Raw genomic sequence first — 15,172 nt, 5'->3', positions numbered from 1 at the left:
ATTTTATTTATTTTATTTTTGAGAGAGATGCAGACAGAGAGAAACACCAGAGCACTGTTCAACTCTGGCTTATGGTGGTGTGGGGGACTGAACCTGGGACTTTGGAGCTTCAGGCGTGGGAGTCTGTTTGCAGAACCATTGTCGGGCTGCCATGCAGAGGAAAGAGGAGATCCAGAGCGGAGAGGGAACACAAATCTTTATTCGCGTGGGCACCTCAGAGTTGGGTGAGAGCGCAGCAGTTCGGGCCACGTGGAGCTAGCAAAATGGCCACCTCCCGCCACGTGTAGCACCCTTCCCTGTGTCCAGTCACCGAGGTGAAAAGCGGGCGAGAGAGAGAGAGCAGAGGTGGAAGCAGGAGGACTTCATAGGGCAAAAACCAGAAGTGACAAGTCGGGGCAGGATTGGTTGGGAAAGGCACTCGGGGAATATCGTTTCAACTCTCACAGGAATTTGACAACACCCTGAGGGGACAACGTGGTGGAACAAGGCACTCTGGGGTTAGAATTACAGCTCTCGCGGGAATGGACTATACCCTGAGGGGACAACATGGTGGATGTGACCTCATCTGCACAATTTCCCAGCAAACCATTATGCTATCTACCTCACCCTTTTTTGGATTTTCATGGGACCTTGCCAAGTTCATGGCTGCTTTGACCAGGGACGATGAAGATGAATCAGTTAATTTTTTTTTTTTTTATTGGATAGAACAGAGAAATCCAGAGGGAAGGGGAGGGAGAGAGGGAGAAAGGCAGAGAGACACCTGCAGCCCTGCTCCACCACTCATGAAGCTTTCCCCCTGCAGGTAGGGACCGGGGGCTTGAACCCGGATCCTTGCACACTGTGACATGTGAGCTCAGCCAGGTGCACCATCGTCCGGAGATGAATCAGTTTTACTGGCTTATTCAGTGGCGCTGGAGCCCCACACAGACGTGACCGTAGCGCCCCCGAGCCAGCCCTTCCTTCCGATGTAGTGAGGGAGACACCTCGGTGCCAGGGCTTGCCAGGGTGTCTGGGCACCAAGTGCCAAGCACACGGTGAGCTGTCTCTCTAGCCCCAAGCTGCTTTTAGACTTGACTTAGCACTTTGATACTCTGTGAAAAAGAGAGACATGCCCAAGGGCCTAACTTCCTGGGCCTGCTCTGGCATAGCAGACAAGTTGGCACTGAGGTGAAGGAACTCAGTGACCCGAGAGCGGCTGAGTGACCTCGTCATTCACTGCCTGGGTGGGACAGAGATAGAGACCCTCACCTGAGACTTGAGACTGTCTCATCTCTTGCGGGGGCGGAGGGAGGAAGGAAGAGGGAAAGAGGGAGGGAGGGTGGGAGGATAGTTCAGTTGGCTAGTGCGCTACTTTGCCACGTGCTTGACCCGGGTTCGAGCCTGGCCCCCAGCACACTGGAGAAGGATTCAGTGCTGCGTGGTCTTTTTCACTCGATGCTTCTCTGTCTTCATCTAAAGATAATAAAATCAAAAGGAGAAAGAGGAGGAGGAAAGAGAAAGGTAATGTTAAAGGAAGAAATGAGTGTATAATTATAGCACGGCTGATTTTTAAAAAAATTGTATTAGTGATTTAAGAACAATATTGCAAAATAACAGGGGCACAGTCCCACACAGTTCCCACCACCAGAGTTCAGCGTCCCCTCCCCTCCATCGGAAGCCTCCCTGTTCTTTATCCCTGTGCGAGTTCTGGCTTCTGTAATTGCTTCTCTGCTGGACATGGGTGTTGGCAGGTGGATCCATCCCCCAGGCTAGCACAGCTGCATTTGTTTATTTATTTATTGTGTCTCCAGGGTTCTTGCTGGGGCTCAGTGCTGGCACTATGAATCCACTGCTCCTGTGGCCATCTATTTATTTATTTATTTATTTTGGATGGGACAGAGAAATTGAGAGAGGAAGGGAAGGTAGAGAGGAGGAGAGACAGAGACACCTGCAGACCTGCTTCACTGCTTGTGAAATGAGGCCCCTGCAGGTAGGGAGCCGGTGTGTGTGTGGGGCCTCGAACCCAGATCCTTGTGAGGATCCTGTGTGCACTTAACCTGCTGCATCCCCGCCCGGCCCCGCCGGCTGTTGCTGCCATATGTTCCCCCTTTTTGGTGGTGTCCAGAGTCATACACGTTGCTTTAGGGCAGTGGTCGTAAGGCACGCGTGACGTGCGCCTTCTGAGCGAACAGGTCGTCGCAGCTGCCTGCCGACCCCTGCAGTCTTTGCGAGGGCTCTGTGGCCTTAGGCTGAGCATCCCACAGGCGCCTGGCCTCCGCCCTGTCGCCCTGTCGCCCTGTCGCCCTGTCCCCCTGTCCCCCTGTCGCCCTGTCGCCCTGTCCCCCTGTCCCCCTGTCCCCCTGTCGCCCTGTCGCCCTCTCGCTCACTCGGGTCTGCCAGCCACTTGTCTCAGAGCCTGCGCTGGTGTCCCCCTCTGCTGCACTGTTGCTTGGTGACCAGTTGGTGGGCGTAGCTGGTCAGGTCCCCTTCTCCCCCCTCAGACCATGTCACCCCATGTCGCCTGGCATGGCGTGTGCTTGGTTGCCATGGAGATGTGTAGGCCTGCAGGATGCGCCTCCCTCCAGCAGACTACCCACCAGCTGGTTGAGCAGCCCCTGGAGCAGGAGGGTGGCCGGGAATAGCATCTTGGCTGGTGGCCGCAGGCCTCTGTGGTCGAGTGGCTGTCGGGGGGGGGGGGTGCTGGCACCCCAGTGACTTGAGAGAGGCCACGGAGGAGGGAGGAAAAGTGTGCTGCTTGTGCAGTCAGGTGGCATTCTCCCCGCTCCTTCCAGAGGAGACTGAGGGAGGGGAAGCGTCAGGGCCCCAGACGGAGTGTTTGTCCGATTTACAAAGACTTGCTGGCCAGAGAGGTGGCTCCCCGGCCCAGCCCTCCAGGGGCAGCTCTGGCACTGGAGGGAGCTCTGGTGCAGCGGCCTCTCTCCCTCTCCGTCTCTCTGCATGGAAAACTGACCCAGAGCAATGGGATCGCTTCTGCAGGGAGCCCTGATGCCACGGGAGATGAAGGAGAAAGAGGGGCCGGGGCCAGGCGGTGGTGCACCTGGCTGAGCACATGAACAACAGTGAACGCGGACCGGGTTCAAGACCCTGAAGCAGGTCTGCAGGTGTCTCTCTTTCTCTCTTCCTCTCTCTATCCCCTCCCGTCTCAATTTCTCTCCGTCCTGTCCAGTGAAATGAAAAAAGCCTCCAGGAGCAGTGGATTCGTAGTGTGAACTCGGGAGGCCAGGTGGTGGCACACACACTGGGTTAAACATTCATATCACCATGTGCAAGGACCCGGGTTCAAGCCCCAGCTCCCCACCTGCAGGAGGGACACTCATGAGTGGTGAAGCTGGGCTGCAAGTGTCTCTCTTTCTCTCCACCTCTCCTCCCCTCTCAGTTTCTCTCTGTGCTTTCAAATAAAAACAGAAAAGAAAAAGGAACCCCAGAGTCGGCCAGCAGGGGCCTGGGAGGCGGCGATTCAAGGACGTGACCTGATTGCGGATGGCATTTTCCATTTTATTTCTTTAGTTCCCGTCAGTGTAAGTGTGGATGGCGGGTGACGCGGCGTGGTTGGCAGTGAGGGTGACGGAGGCAGGTCACGGTTCCCGACTGGGACCCTTCAGTCAGAGCGCAGCCTACACCCGGGCTCACTTCTGCTTCCTCTTCCCAGAATCTCTTCTTGTGGGTGGGCAGGACTGTGCTTTACTGTGGAGGAGGTATTTGGAGACTGGGCTTTGTGGCGCGGCCTGGCAGCCCAGCACCAGCTACTTCCCCACCGGGGCCGTGCCTCCTTTCTGCTTCTGAAGAGAGAGCCGCTGCGTGTGGCGACCTGTGGGGCTTGTTGGGTTGAATGGCGGGCCTCGCCGTGGTTCCTCAGCTACTGCTTTTTGTTTGTTTTGTTTGTTCCTGTCCCAAGATCCCTGAGAGGGCTCTTAAGAGGTATTTAGGGGGCCGGGCAGTAGCGTGGTGGGTGGCGCGCAGGTGGCGCCAAGCTCAAGGCGTAAGGGGGGGTTGTCGCACAGGCGGTGAAGCAGGTCTGCAGGTGTCTGTCTTTCTCTCCCCCCTCTCTGTCTTCCCCTCCTCTCTCCATTTCTCTCTGTCCTATCCAACAACAGCAATGACAACTATAGTAATAACGACCTAGAAGGGGAAACATATGACAGCAATAGCTGGCGGGGCCAGGCAGGGCACAGCGGGTTAAGTGCACATAGGATTCTCACAAAGATCCAGGTTCGAGCCCCCCCCCAGCTTTCTTTTCCTTTTTTTCTTTCTTTTCTTTTTTTTCTTTCTTCTCTTCCTTTTCTTTCTTTGTTCCTTATCTTCTCCTTTCTCTCTTTCTTTCTCTTTTGTAGAGCTAGGACCTCACACGTGGCCACTTTTTCCATCCTTCCTTCCTTCCTTCCTTCCTTCCTTCCTTCCTTCCTTCCTTCCTTCCTTCCTTCCTTCCTTCCTTCCTTCCTTCATACCAGCCAGCCACAGCTCTGGAGCTTCCTTTGGTGCCATGTCTGGGGCTCATACCTGGGCCACACAGGACAAGGCAGGTGCTCCTGCAGCTGAGCTGTCTGTCCCTCACTGGAGGGGGCTCTTTCCTCGGCCAGCAGAGTGTTGGCTTTGCCTCAGAGAGACCTGGTTCCAGCTCTGGCTCCCCCCCCCCCCCCCAGCCATAAGTACTTGGTTTTAGTCCCATCAGCAAAATGAAGATTCAGTTAAAGTGCATGATGTGGGAGGTGCAGCATAGGCCACCATTTTGCAGGACTAGAGAGAGGCCCGGAGAGGGCCAGGCAGTGGCGCACCTGGTTGAGTGCACAGGTTACAGGGCACAAGGACCCGGGTTTGAGCCCCTGGTTCCCACCTGCAGGGGGTAAGCTTTGTGAGTGGTGAAGCAGGGCTGCAGGTGTCTCTCTGTCTCTCCGTCTCTTATCACCCCGTCCCTCTCGATTCCTGACTGCCTCTATCCAATAAGTAAATATAACAAACAATTTGAAAAAGAGAAAAATAGAGGGACTCAGGTGGTAGCGCAGCGGGTTAAGCGCATGTGGCGCAAAGCACAAGGACCAGAGTAAGGATCCCGGTTCGAGCCCCAGGCTCCCCACCTGCAGGGGAGTCGCTTCACAGGCGGTGAAGCAGGTCTGCAGGTGTCTGTCTTTCTCTCCCCCCTCTGTCTTCCCCTCCTCTCTCCATTTCTCTCTGTCCTGTCCAACAACGACGACATCAATAACAACAACAACAACTACAACAACAACAAAGTAACAAGGGCAACTAAAGGGAAAATAAATAAATATAAAAAAAATTAAAAAAAGAGAGGGAGAGGGAGGGGAAAGGAAGAGAGAGGGGAAAGAGAGGGAGAGAAAGAGAGGAGAGGGAGAGGGAGGGAGAGGGAGAGGCTCAAGGCTGTCCATCCATCCTCTCTCCAGCCTCCAGTCCCTGGGTTTGTGCAGGCCCCACCTGTCCACAGCTTGGTGGGGGTTTGGCGCCACCCAGTGGTGGTAGGCGGCCCCTCGCTCAGATGCCTGCAGTCCTGTGTCACCAGCGCTCTCAGGGCTGGCCGTGGTGTTCACCAGGTTCATTGGTGCTTCCTTGGCCGCGTCTGGACCGAGTCTTGCCCTGGAGCACGGCCTCTGCCTGTGCAGGCTGCCTGCTGGCCTCTGCCTCGGCCCACACTGCCCTCCACTTGCTGGGGTGGGGAAGGCAGTCAGGACCAGAGGCAGTCAGGACCCAGGTCCTTGCACGTTGTAACCTGTGCGCGCAACCAGGCGTGCCACTGCCCAGCCCCAGGAAATACTTTTAACAATGAAAATCCAGCGGCGGAGCAGTGTCCTTCCATGCCTGAGGTTCTTTCTTTCTTTTTTTTTTTTTGGGGGGGGGGACTAATGGCTTACAATCGACAGTAAAATGCAATATTTTGTACATGCGTAACATTTCCCAGTTTTCCATATAACTGTTCAACCCCCACTAGGTCCTCCTCTGCCATCATGTCCCAGGGCCTGAAGCCTCCCCCACCCCAGAGTCCTTGACTTTGGTGCAGCACACCAACTCCTGCCCAAGTTCTGCTCTGTGTTTTCTTAATTTTCAACTTCTCTCCCCCCTTTTTTATTAGTGATTTCATAATGATTGACAAGACACAGACATTCACAGGGGTACAGTACCGCACAATTTCCACCTCCAGAATTTCGTATCCCACCCCCTCCATTGGAAGCTTCCTGATTCTTTATCCCTCTGGGAGCCTGGACCCAAATTCTCTATGGGGAGCAGAAGGTGGGGGTTCTGGCTTCTGTCATTGCTTCTCCGCTGGACATGGGTGTTGGCGGGTGGATCCACACCCCCAGCCTGTGTCTGTCTGTCCCTAGCGGGGCAGGGCCCTGGGGAGAGGGGCTCTGGGACACACGGGGAGGGCGTCTGCCCGGGGAATCAGGTTCATGCCTGAGGTTCTTGGTGGATGCCAGGTGCTCAAATGCCCCCCTCTCTCTGTCTCAGGTGAAACTCTCTCTTCCATGTAATAATCAGATCAGACTTGAAATGGAGCCTACTACCTTCTCTGGTTAGCAAGAGGGAAACTGGATTTCATAGCCAGGTGTGCTCAGCAAGAATGAAGTGATTGTGCAGGGAGCCGGGTTGCCCTCCTGTTTGCTCACCCCCATGGAAGCCCACCCGAGCCTCACGGTTTATAAAACAGGGGTGATAATATCGAGCCTGTGTGGCTGGTGTCTTAGCAAGAGGAAAGGAAAATTGAGTGTAATCCTAGGGTCCGTTTCCAGTGATCCCCCCAGGCATAACCACTTCCTGTACCCTTGCCAGCTCCCAGCATGGACGTATGGCGGGTTTTATTTCTTAATTCTTAGTTGAGCCCTCCATAGAGTAGTTAGCAAGGAAGGATTTGCGATTGCTCTGTAATAAATCACAGGGCAACACAGGATACAGATCAGGTGGTAGTGACTTGTGGTCTTGTCTTTAAGCATCTGAAGAACTGCATGGGGTGGGGGGTAGACAGCATAATATTTCTGCAGAGAGACTCTCATGCCTGAGGCTCCGAAGCCCCAGGTTCAATCCCCTGGGCCACCACAAGCCAGAGCTGAGTAGTGCTCTGGTAAAACAACAACAGCAACAAAAAATCTTGTGGTCTGGGAGGTGGTGCAGTGGATAAAGCATTGGTCTCTCAAGCATGAGGTCCTGAGTTCAATCCCCGGCAGCACATGTACCAGAGTGGTGTCTGGCTCTCTCTCTCCGCCTATCTTTCTCATGAATAAGTAAATAAAATCTTTTTAAAAATACACATATATACACATATATATTGTGGTCCAGGAGGCGGCAGGCAGCATATGCTAAAGCCCTTGAAACACAGAAGGCATTTCTGCTGATAGGTCTGGATGTGGGATCCCGTTTCTAAACCTGCAGAGCAGGGGCAGGGAACCTCTTCTCTGCCGAGGGCCCTTGGGAGACTTGTAACACCATTTTCAGGCCTTGCGAGGCCTTCAGCCTCAACATGAGCACGCGGTGGTGTGGGCAGAAAGCCGTGGTTGCCTCCTGGGCCACTTTTTTTTTTTACATTCAGACAAAGAGACAGACAGACTGACAGACCGACCGACCGACCGACCGCAGACTAGTGATTCTCTGCTTTCCTGGCCTCTCCCATGTGGTGCCAGCTCCAGAAGGTGGGCCCGTCAAGCCTTGTGCCTGGCGAGACAAGCACCCCACGCAGTGGACTGTCTCTCTCCACATTTCACTGCTCAGGTGCACGTGTTTATGTAGCCGTTCCTCTCAGGCTAACAGTTTGGAACTAAATAAATATTTCCTCACGGTCTCAGAGTTCTTGCCTGAGCTAAACCCAGGCAGCCCCACTGAGGAAGGCGTCACTATTTTACAGTCTTCTCTCTAAGGAGTTTGTCATTTCTCACTCTTGCCAGTAGCTTACAGAATATGCAATGGCGGGGCCGGGTGGTGGCGCACCCGGTCAAGTGCACATGGCGGGGTGAAGCACAAGGACGGCACAAGGATCCTAGTTCAAAGCCCCCGGCTCCCCACCTGCAGGGGAGTCTCTTCACAGGCGGGGAAGCAGGTCTGCAGGTGTCTGTCTTTCTCCCTCTCTGTGTCCCCTCCTCTCTGTTTCTCCCTGTTTTATCCAATAATAATAAGAAAAAGGCCACCAGGAGCTTTGGATTCATAGTGCTGGCACCAAGTCTCAACAGTAACCCTGGAGGCAAAACGAAATAAAATAAAATAATTTTAAAAAGGAAATATGCAGTGGCAGCAATGCAATACAAAAAATAAATCTTTGTTGATGTTCTGTCAGAAGTGAAAGTCCTTGCTTGTGCGCAGGACACCAGGACAGTCCCGGCCTTCTGCATCTCACTGGTGTTCCTCTGTGAGAGGACAGGTGCACTGCCCTCTGATAAAACCAACCAGCCAAACGAGAACTCCCAGGCTGAATGCCTTAGAATGGTCTGCACCCTGGTGCCGGCCCCGGAGCCCAAGCTTGGTGCTTGCTGCACATTAGTGGGGAGACCTCGTTTCTCTGCTGCCCTGTTTCCTGATGGCGTTTTTGGGGGGTGGGGAACGGAGCATGAGTCAGCACTGCAGATCCACCATTCAGCGGCCAGCTTGTCCTTTTCCCCCCCTTCTATTTTTTTTTGACATTTTAAAAATATTTATTTTCCCTTTTGTTGCCATTGTTTTTTAGTGTTGCTGTAGTTATTATTGTTGTTGTTATTGATGTCGTCGTTGTTAGATAGGACAGAAATGGAGAGAGGAGGGGAAGACAGAGTGGGGGAGAGAAAGACAGACACCTGCAGACCTGCTTCACCACCTGTGAAGTGACTCCCCTGCAGGTGGGGAGCCGGGGGCTCGAACAGGGATCCTTATACTGGTCCTTGCTCTTTGTGCCATGTGCGCTTAACCCGCTGCGCCCCTGCCCGGCTCCCTCCCCTTCTATTTTATTTGATAAGACAGAAGTAAGGGAGGAAAGAGAGAAAGACAGACACCTGCAGGCCTGTTTCACTGCTCATGAAACTTCCGTCCTGCAGGTGGGAGGAGCCGGGGCTCAAACTTGGGTCCTGATGGCCTCTATTCCCCCCATGGCCCTGTTGGCAGCAGCAGTCTGCCCTCGTCCTGAAGCCTTCTGGATGCCAGAAGAAAGCAGGCAGGCCAGGGAGCCACACAAGAGAGACCAGGCCTGACCTGCCTCGGCTGCCCTGTCCTCCAGCGGCATCTTGCCAGCGGCCTTGCTCTCCCTGCGTGCCCTGGGGGTGCTCGGCATTGGGGGGGGGGGGCGTCTCTGTCTCAGGCGCTGTTACCGGTTGCCTCGCTGGTGATAGTTGGTGCTGAAGGCCCGGATCCCCTGGAGCTAGAGTTCCTGAGTGCTTAGAATTCATGGCGGTTTGGAATCTCTGGAGTTTGCTCAGTCTTCTCTCATCCGGGAGTCCAGCGTCCCAGAGGGATGGTGGACCTTCCACAGGGGCTCAAAGGAATTGAGGACCAAGTCAGTCTGGACAGTATCTGCCCTGTATAGAACCAAAAGCTGATTCCCAAGAGTCCGGGGCTTTGAAGTTTTCCCACCACTGGACACTTCATTTAGATAAAGAGAGGGGGAAAGAATAAAGAAGACTCAGTATCCTCGTAACAATACGTGTAGTCTGAAGCTCAGATAAAAAAAAACAAAAACAAAACCGTAAGGAAAGGAAGCTGTGAGTTGACAGCTGGTCAGTAGAGCTCCTGGCCCCGCCACCCCTCTCCAGAACAGGTCAGAGAAGGCTCCAGATGCTTGGAGGAGGCATTTGGCACTTCTTAAGACAGGGCCACCCCTCCTCCCCGTTTCTGCCTCTGCTGTTCTGCCAGGTCCCCTGGCTTCTTTCTCTGCAGAGAGGAGGGGCTAGAAGTGGTTACGGGAGGATCCCCAGCACCCTGGGTTTCCCCTGTGCAAGCAGGCGCTGCTGCTGCCTTCTGTCTGTCTGCCCTTAGGCAGCTTCTGTCTCCGGAAGCAGCGCCCAAGCTTTTCTGTATGTTTAGGAGGCCTCCATCCCAGCACCACACACCCCCCAGGGGCCCTCTGGCTCCTCTCTCTTCCTTTCCTCTGTCTCATGTCAAAGTCTCAAATGTAATGAATAAAATAAGCTTTGGGTGGAGGAGATGGCATACTGGTTCTGCAAAGAGACTCTCATGCCTGAGGCTCTGAAGCCTCAGGTTCAATCCCCTGCACCACCAAAAGCCAAAGCTGGTTAGTGCTCTGATAATAAATAAGTAAACCTTTTTCTAAAAAAAAAAAAACCTGTCATGATTTGGGATTGGGCAGTGGATAAAGTTTTGAACTCTCAAGCATGAGGTCCCAAGCTTGATTCCCAATGTTTTGCATGTACCAGAGTGATGTTCTGGTGTTCTTTCTGTCTCTCTCTTTCTCTCTCATAAATAAATATTTTAAAAGATTTCAAAAACTTTATCAGGCTGGGGAGACAGCATAATGATTATGCAAAAAAGACTCTCATGCTTGAGGCACCAAAGGTCTCAGGTTCAATCTCCAGTACCACCATAAGCCAGAGCTGAGCATTGCTGTGGTGTAAACAAACAAAATGTTTAAAAAGAAGAATATATATATATATATATATATATAAAACTTCTTTATCTTTTCTATTTTTTAAAGTACATATTAACATCTCTTTTTTCACCCTGCCTTTGTGTTTTTCCCTTAGGCCGGAAGCTGAGAGGAAAAGCCTTCTATTTTGTTAATGGCAAAGTGTTTTGTGAGGAGGACTTCCTGGTGAGTTTGTTACCTCAGCCTTCCCTCCCTTCAGACCTGACTGGAGGCCAGTGGGAGCCTGTGGTGGGGCAACGTGGCAGAAGAAGGTGGTCTTGCTGGGCCCCTGCACTGCCAGAGGAAGGGGCCTGGCTCTCCCTCTGTGGGGCTGCGGTGGCTCTGGTTCCATGAACAGCAGCAGAGCTGTGTGCTTGGAAGGGCTCCAGGATCACTGCACCTATCCTCCTGTCGCTCTCCCTTTTCTTCCTGCTCTTCCATTTCTTTTCTTTAAAGATTTAAAAAAATATTTATTCACTCCCTCTTTTTGTTGCTTTTGTTGTTTTTTATTGTTGTAGTTGTTGTTATTGATGTCGTTGTTGGATAGGACAGAGAGAAATGGAGAGAGGAGGGGAAGACAGGGGGAGAGAAAGACAGACACCTGCAGACCTGCTTCACCGCCTGTGAAGCGACTCCCCTGCAGGTGGGGAGCCGGGGGCTCAAACCAGGATCCTTACGCTGGTCCTTGCGACCTTGCTGCACTACCGCCCAACTCCCGCTCTTCCATTTCCTAAACCTCTGGCCTAGGACCCAGCTCCCTCCCTCCCTCCCTCCCTCCCTCCCTTCCTTCCTTCCTTCCTTCCTTCCTCCCTTCCTTCCTTCCTTTCCTCCCTCCATTCTTTCTCTCTCTTCCTCCCTCACTCCTTCCTTAGCTCTCCTTGGGGGTCGCCATACTCCACTGGTCTCACGTGGAAGTATCACCTTGCTAGGCCTTAGGCGGCTGGGCGGTGGCGCACCTGGTTGAGCGACATGTTACAGTGCACAAGGACCCAGGTTGAAGCCTCCAGTTCCCACCTGCAGGGGGAAAGCTTTGCAAGTGGTGAAGCCGGGCTGCAGGTGTCTCTCAGTCTCTCTCCCTCTCTGTCTCCCTTTCCTTCCCTCTCAATGTCTCTCTGTCTATCCAATAAATAAAGATAACAAATTTAAAAAAATGGGGGCCTTGGTTCATCCCAGGCCCCTCCTGCTTCCTGGCTCCCCCTTGAATGTAGCAGAGCACTACTGCCCAGCCTGGCTTCTCCTCACCCGCTGCCTTGCTGTCTGCACAGCCCCTTACCTCAGTGCCTTTGCATGTGCTGCATCTCTTGCTGAGTTTGTCTTGCCTGTGCTTTGCCCAGAGTCCAACAGCCCTCCTGTCCCCTGGTCTCGACACTGGGAAGCTCCTGTTCTGTGCATCCCCCCCCCCCCAGCCCACCGGGGGTCTATTTTGTCCCAGCAGCTCGGGCACTGGCACTGGTTCGTGCTGTGGATAATCCCCTCTCCAGCTGCCATGACTCCTGGGGAGGAAAGAGCAGACTTGTTCCCCCAGTCTCACAGCAGTGGGCGCAGATCAGACTTAAGCCGACCCTGCGTTTCAGGCACTAGAACTGTGAGGCCCAAAGGTGCCTTGGGCGGTCTTTTCTGTGGGTGGAGGGGTTGGTTCCTTGTGACCTGTTGGCCGGTAACAGACCAGGAGATCCAAACCAGTCTCAGCAGAAAATGAGGTCCATTTCTGCAACGCCAGGAGGGGTCATTTCCTCCTTGGTTTTGGGCCTTGCTTTCGTGGTGCCAGCTTCAGTCGCCGAGCTGTGTGACAGCCAAGTGCGGCCTCACCCATGGCCACCTCCTCTCAGCGTCCAGTCTACCGGGCTGTGTGCCTGGCCCGTCACCTCCCCTCCTCTCGGCGTCCAGTCTGCCGGGCTGTGTGCCTGGCCCGTCACCTCCCGGCCTCTCGGCGTCCAGTCTGCCGGGCTGTGTGCCTGGCCCGTCACCTCTCTGTTCGTTGCATCACATGTTCTCTCTGACAGTAACACCATAGAAAGACAGAGAAGGGGCCAGGCTGTGGCACACCTGGTTAAGTGCTCATATTACAATGCGCAAGGACCCAGGTTCAAACCCCTAGTCCTGACAGCAGGGGGAAAGCCTCACGAGTGGTGAAGCAGGGCTACAGGTGTCTCTCTCCATCTCTTTCCTTCTATCTCCCTCTCCTCTCTCAACTTCTGTCTCTATCCAGTAAAAAATAATAATAAAAATTAAAAAAGAAAAAAGAAAAATAGAGATGCAGTGACAAAGGGAAAGACACCGCATCACCGAAGCTCCCGTTAGTCCACCGGGGGCTGGGCACGGTCAGCACAGCTGCCACGTGGGCCATCTTGCCAGCCCTGAACCTGACACTTAAAGAGATGGCATCTTAGCCAGAGCCAGCCTTGAGCATGCTCCCTAAACAGACTGTCTAACCTCGATACGGTCCCTTACTTCTCCATTTCCCTCTGCTTCCATTTGAGAAATGCTGTGACACTTGCCTTTAAGAGTTACTTGGGGACCAGGCCGTAGCGCAGTGAGTTAAGCGCAGGTGGCACCAAGCGCAAGGATCAGTGTAAGGATCCTGGTTCGAGCCCCCGGCTCCCCCCCTGCAGGGGAGTCGCTTCCCAGGCAGTGAAGCAGGTCTGCAGGTGTCTGTGTCTGTCTTTCTCTCCTCCTCTCTGTCTTCCTCTCCTCTCTCCATTTCTCTCTGTCCTATCCAACAACGACAGCAACAAGGGCAACCAAAATGGAAAAATGGCCTGCAGGAGCAGTGGATTCGCAGTGCAGGCGTCGAGCCCAAGCGATAAGCCTTAAGACCAAAAAAACCAAACAAAAAAAAAGAATTACTGTAAGGAACAGATCTGTGGTGTCTTAATTGTTTGTGCATCAGAATCACAGGAAGGAGGGAGTCAGGTGGTAGCGCAGCGGGTTAAGTGCACGTGGCACAAAGCGCAAGGACCGGCATAAGGATTCCCGTTCAAGCCCCCGGCTCCCCACCTGCAGGGGAGTCGCTTCACAGGCGGTGAAGCAGGTCTGCAGGTGTCTGTCTTTCTCTCCCCCTCTCTGTCTTCCCCTCCTCTCTCCATTTCTCTCTGTCCTATCCAACTACGACGACATCAACAACAACAACAATAATAATAACTACAACAACAATGGCAACAAAGGGAATAAATAAATATTTTTTAAAATAAATAAGATAAATGAATCAATGACATCTTTAAAAAAAAAAGGATCACAGGAAGGGTGTGTGAAGCCCCTGACCGCAGGACCCCGTCCCCTGAGTTTCCAGTTCAGTGAAGCTCACGGGGACTTCCACCTCCCACCTCATCAGTGGCGCCTGGGACACCTGTTTGAGCCCCACTGGCCGAGGACTAGGCCTCTGTCTGCACGGCCGGCAGGCTGTGGTTGCTCAGAAGCGGCCGGCCTTTGGGAAAGTGGTCCTGTTTGGAATGGCTTCCATGGAAGAAACTGGCCACTCCATGGCTCTTCACGCAGTTGTGTAGTCCCGAGGAAGGGAGTGACCCACCTGAGAAATTGCTCCTGGTCCCTGGGACTGGCGGGTAGGTGGCTGGAGCCCTCTTCCCCGCCGGGGGCTGACTGGTATCCCCTTTCCATCGCAGTACTCGGGCTTCCAGCAGTCTGCTGACAGGTGTTTTTTCTGTGGACATCTGATCATGGACATGGTGAGTAGGGGCAGTGGAACACACGGGGATGATGGGAAAGTGGAGAGACAGTCCGAGAAAATAAATAAGCAAGTGGAAACAGTGCTTCCCAGCCGGCGCTATACGTACAGCTGGCTTTATGAAAAGCAGATGCAGTGCAGTGTGACCTGCTTCCTCCAACAGAACCCGTACTCTGGGTTATTGCTGCTGCTGCCTTTAAGACTTGCTTGAGTGGTCTTGGAGGTAGCTCAGTGGCTAAATCATCGGACTCTCAAACAGGAGGTCCTGAGTTCAATTCCCGGTAGCACATATACCAGGGTGATGCCTGGTTCTTTCTCTCTCCTCCTATGTTTCTCATTAATAAATAAATAAAATATTTTTTAAAAAAAGACTTACTTGAGAGAGAGAGAGAGAGAATCAGAACATCACTCCGGCACATGCAATGCTGGGGTGCTAGGACTGAACCTGAGGGTGCATCCAACGCTTAGTCTACTGCACTCCCTCTTGATTGTTCTAATGTATTTATTATTTATGTATTTGTTTATTTTTGCTTCCAGGATTACTCCTGGGGCTCAGTGTCTGCACCATGAATCCACTGCTCCTGGAGGCCATCCCCCCCCCCTTTTGTTGCCCTTGTTGTTGTAGCCTTGTTGTGGTTACTATTATTGTTGTTGATGTTGTTCCTTGTTGGACAGGACAGATAGAAATGGAGAGAGGAGGGGAAGACAGAGAGGGGGAGAGAAAGACAGACACCTGCAGACCTGCTTCACCGCCTGTGAAGTGACTCCCCTGCAGGTGGGGAGCCGGGGGCTCGAACCGGGATCCTGAACTCCAGTCCTTGTGCTTTTCGCCATGTGTGCTTAACCCACTGCACTACCGCCCGACCCCCTCTAATGTATTTTTTAAATTTTATTATCTTTACTTATTTATTGAATAGACTGTCAGAAATTGAGATGGGAGGGGGGGATGGAGA

At 53.1% G+C, this 15,172-nt stretch overlaps 1 protein-coding gene across 1 annotated transcript in view; it reads left to right on the top strand.

Annotated features, from left to right (window-relative positions):
- The window catches only part of LIMD1 (LIM domain containing 1), a 46,551-nt gene that overhangs the window by 16,098 nt on the left and 15,281 nt on the right, over window positions 1-15,172 (top strand). The window contains exons 3-4 of the mRNA XM_060204916.1: window positions 10,656-10,723; window positions 14,158-14,220. Of these exons, the coding sequence (XP_060060899.1) occupies window positions 10,656-10,723; window positions 14,158-14,220 (131 nt within the window). The remainder of the gene's footprint in view (window positions 1-10,655; window positions 10,724-14,157; window positions 14,221-15,172) is intronic.

Source organism: Erinaceus europaeus, chromosome 12 (assembly GCF_950295315.1).
Source record: "Erinaceus europaeus chromosome 12, mEriEur2.1, whole genome shotgun sequence".
In the NCBI taxonomy this organism is placed as follows: Eukaryota; Metazoa; Chordata; class Mammalia; order Eulipotyphla; family Erinaceidae; genus Erinaceus; species Erinaceus europaeus.
The sequence above is the reverse complement of the archived record's forward strand: the minus strand, read 5'-3'. Positions and strand labels throughout refer to the sequence as shown.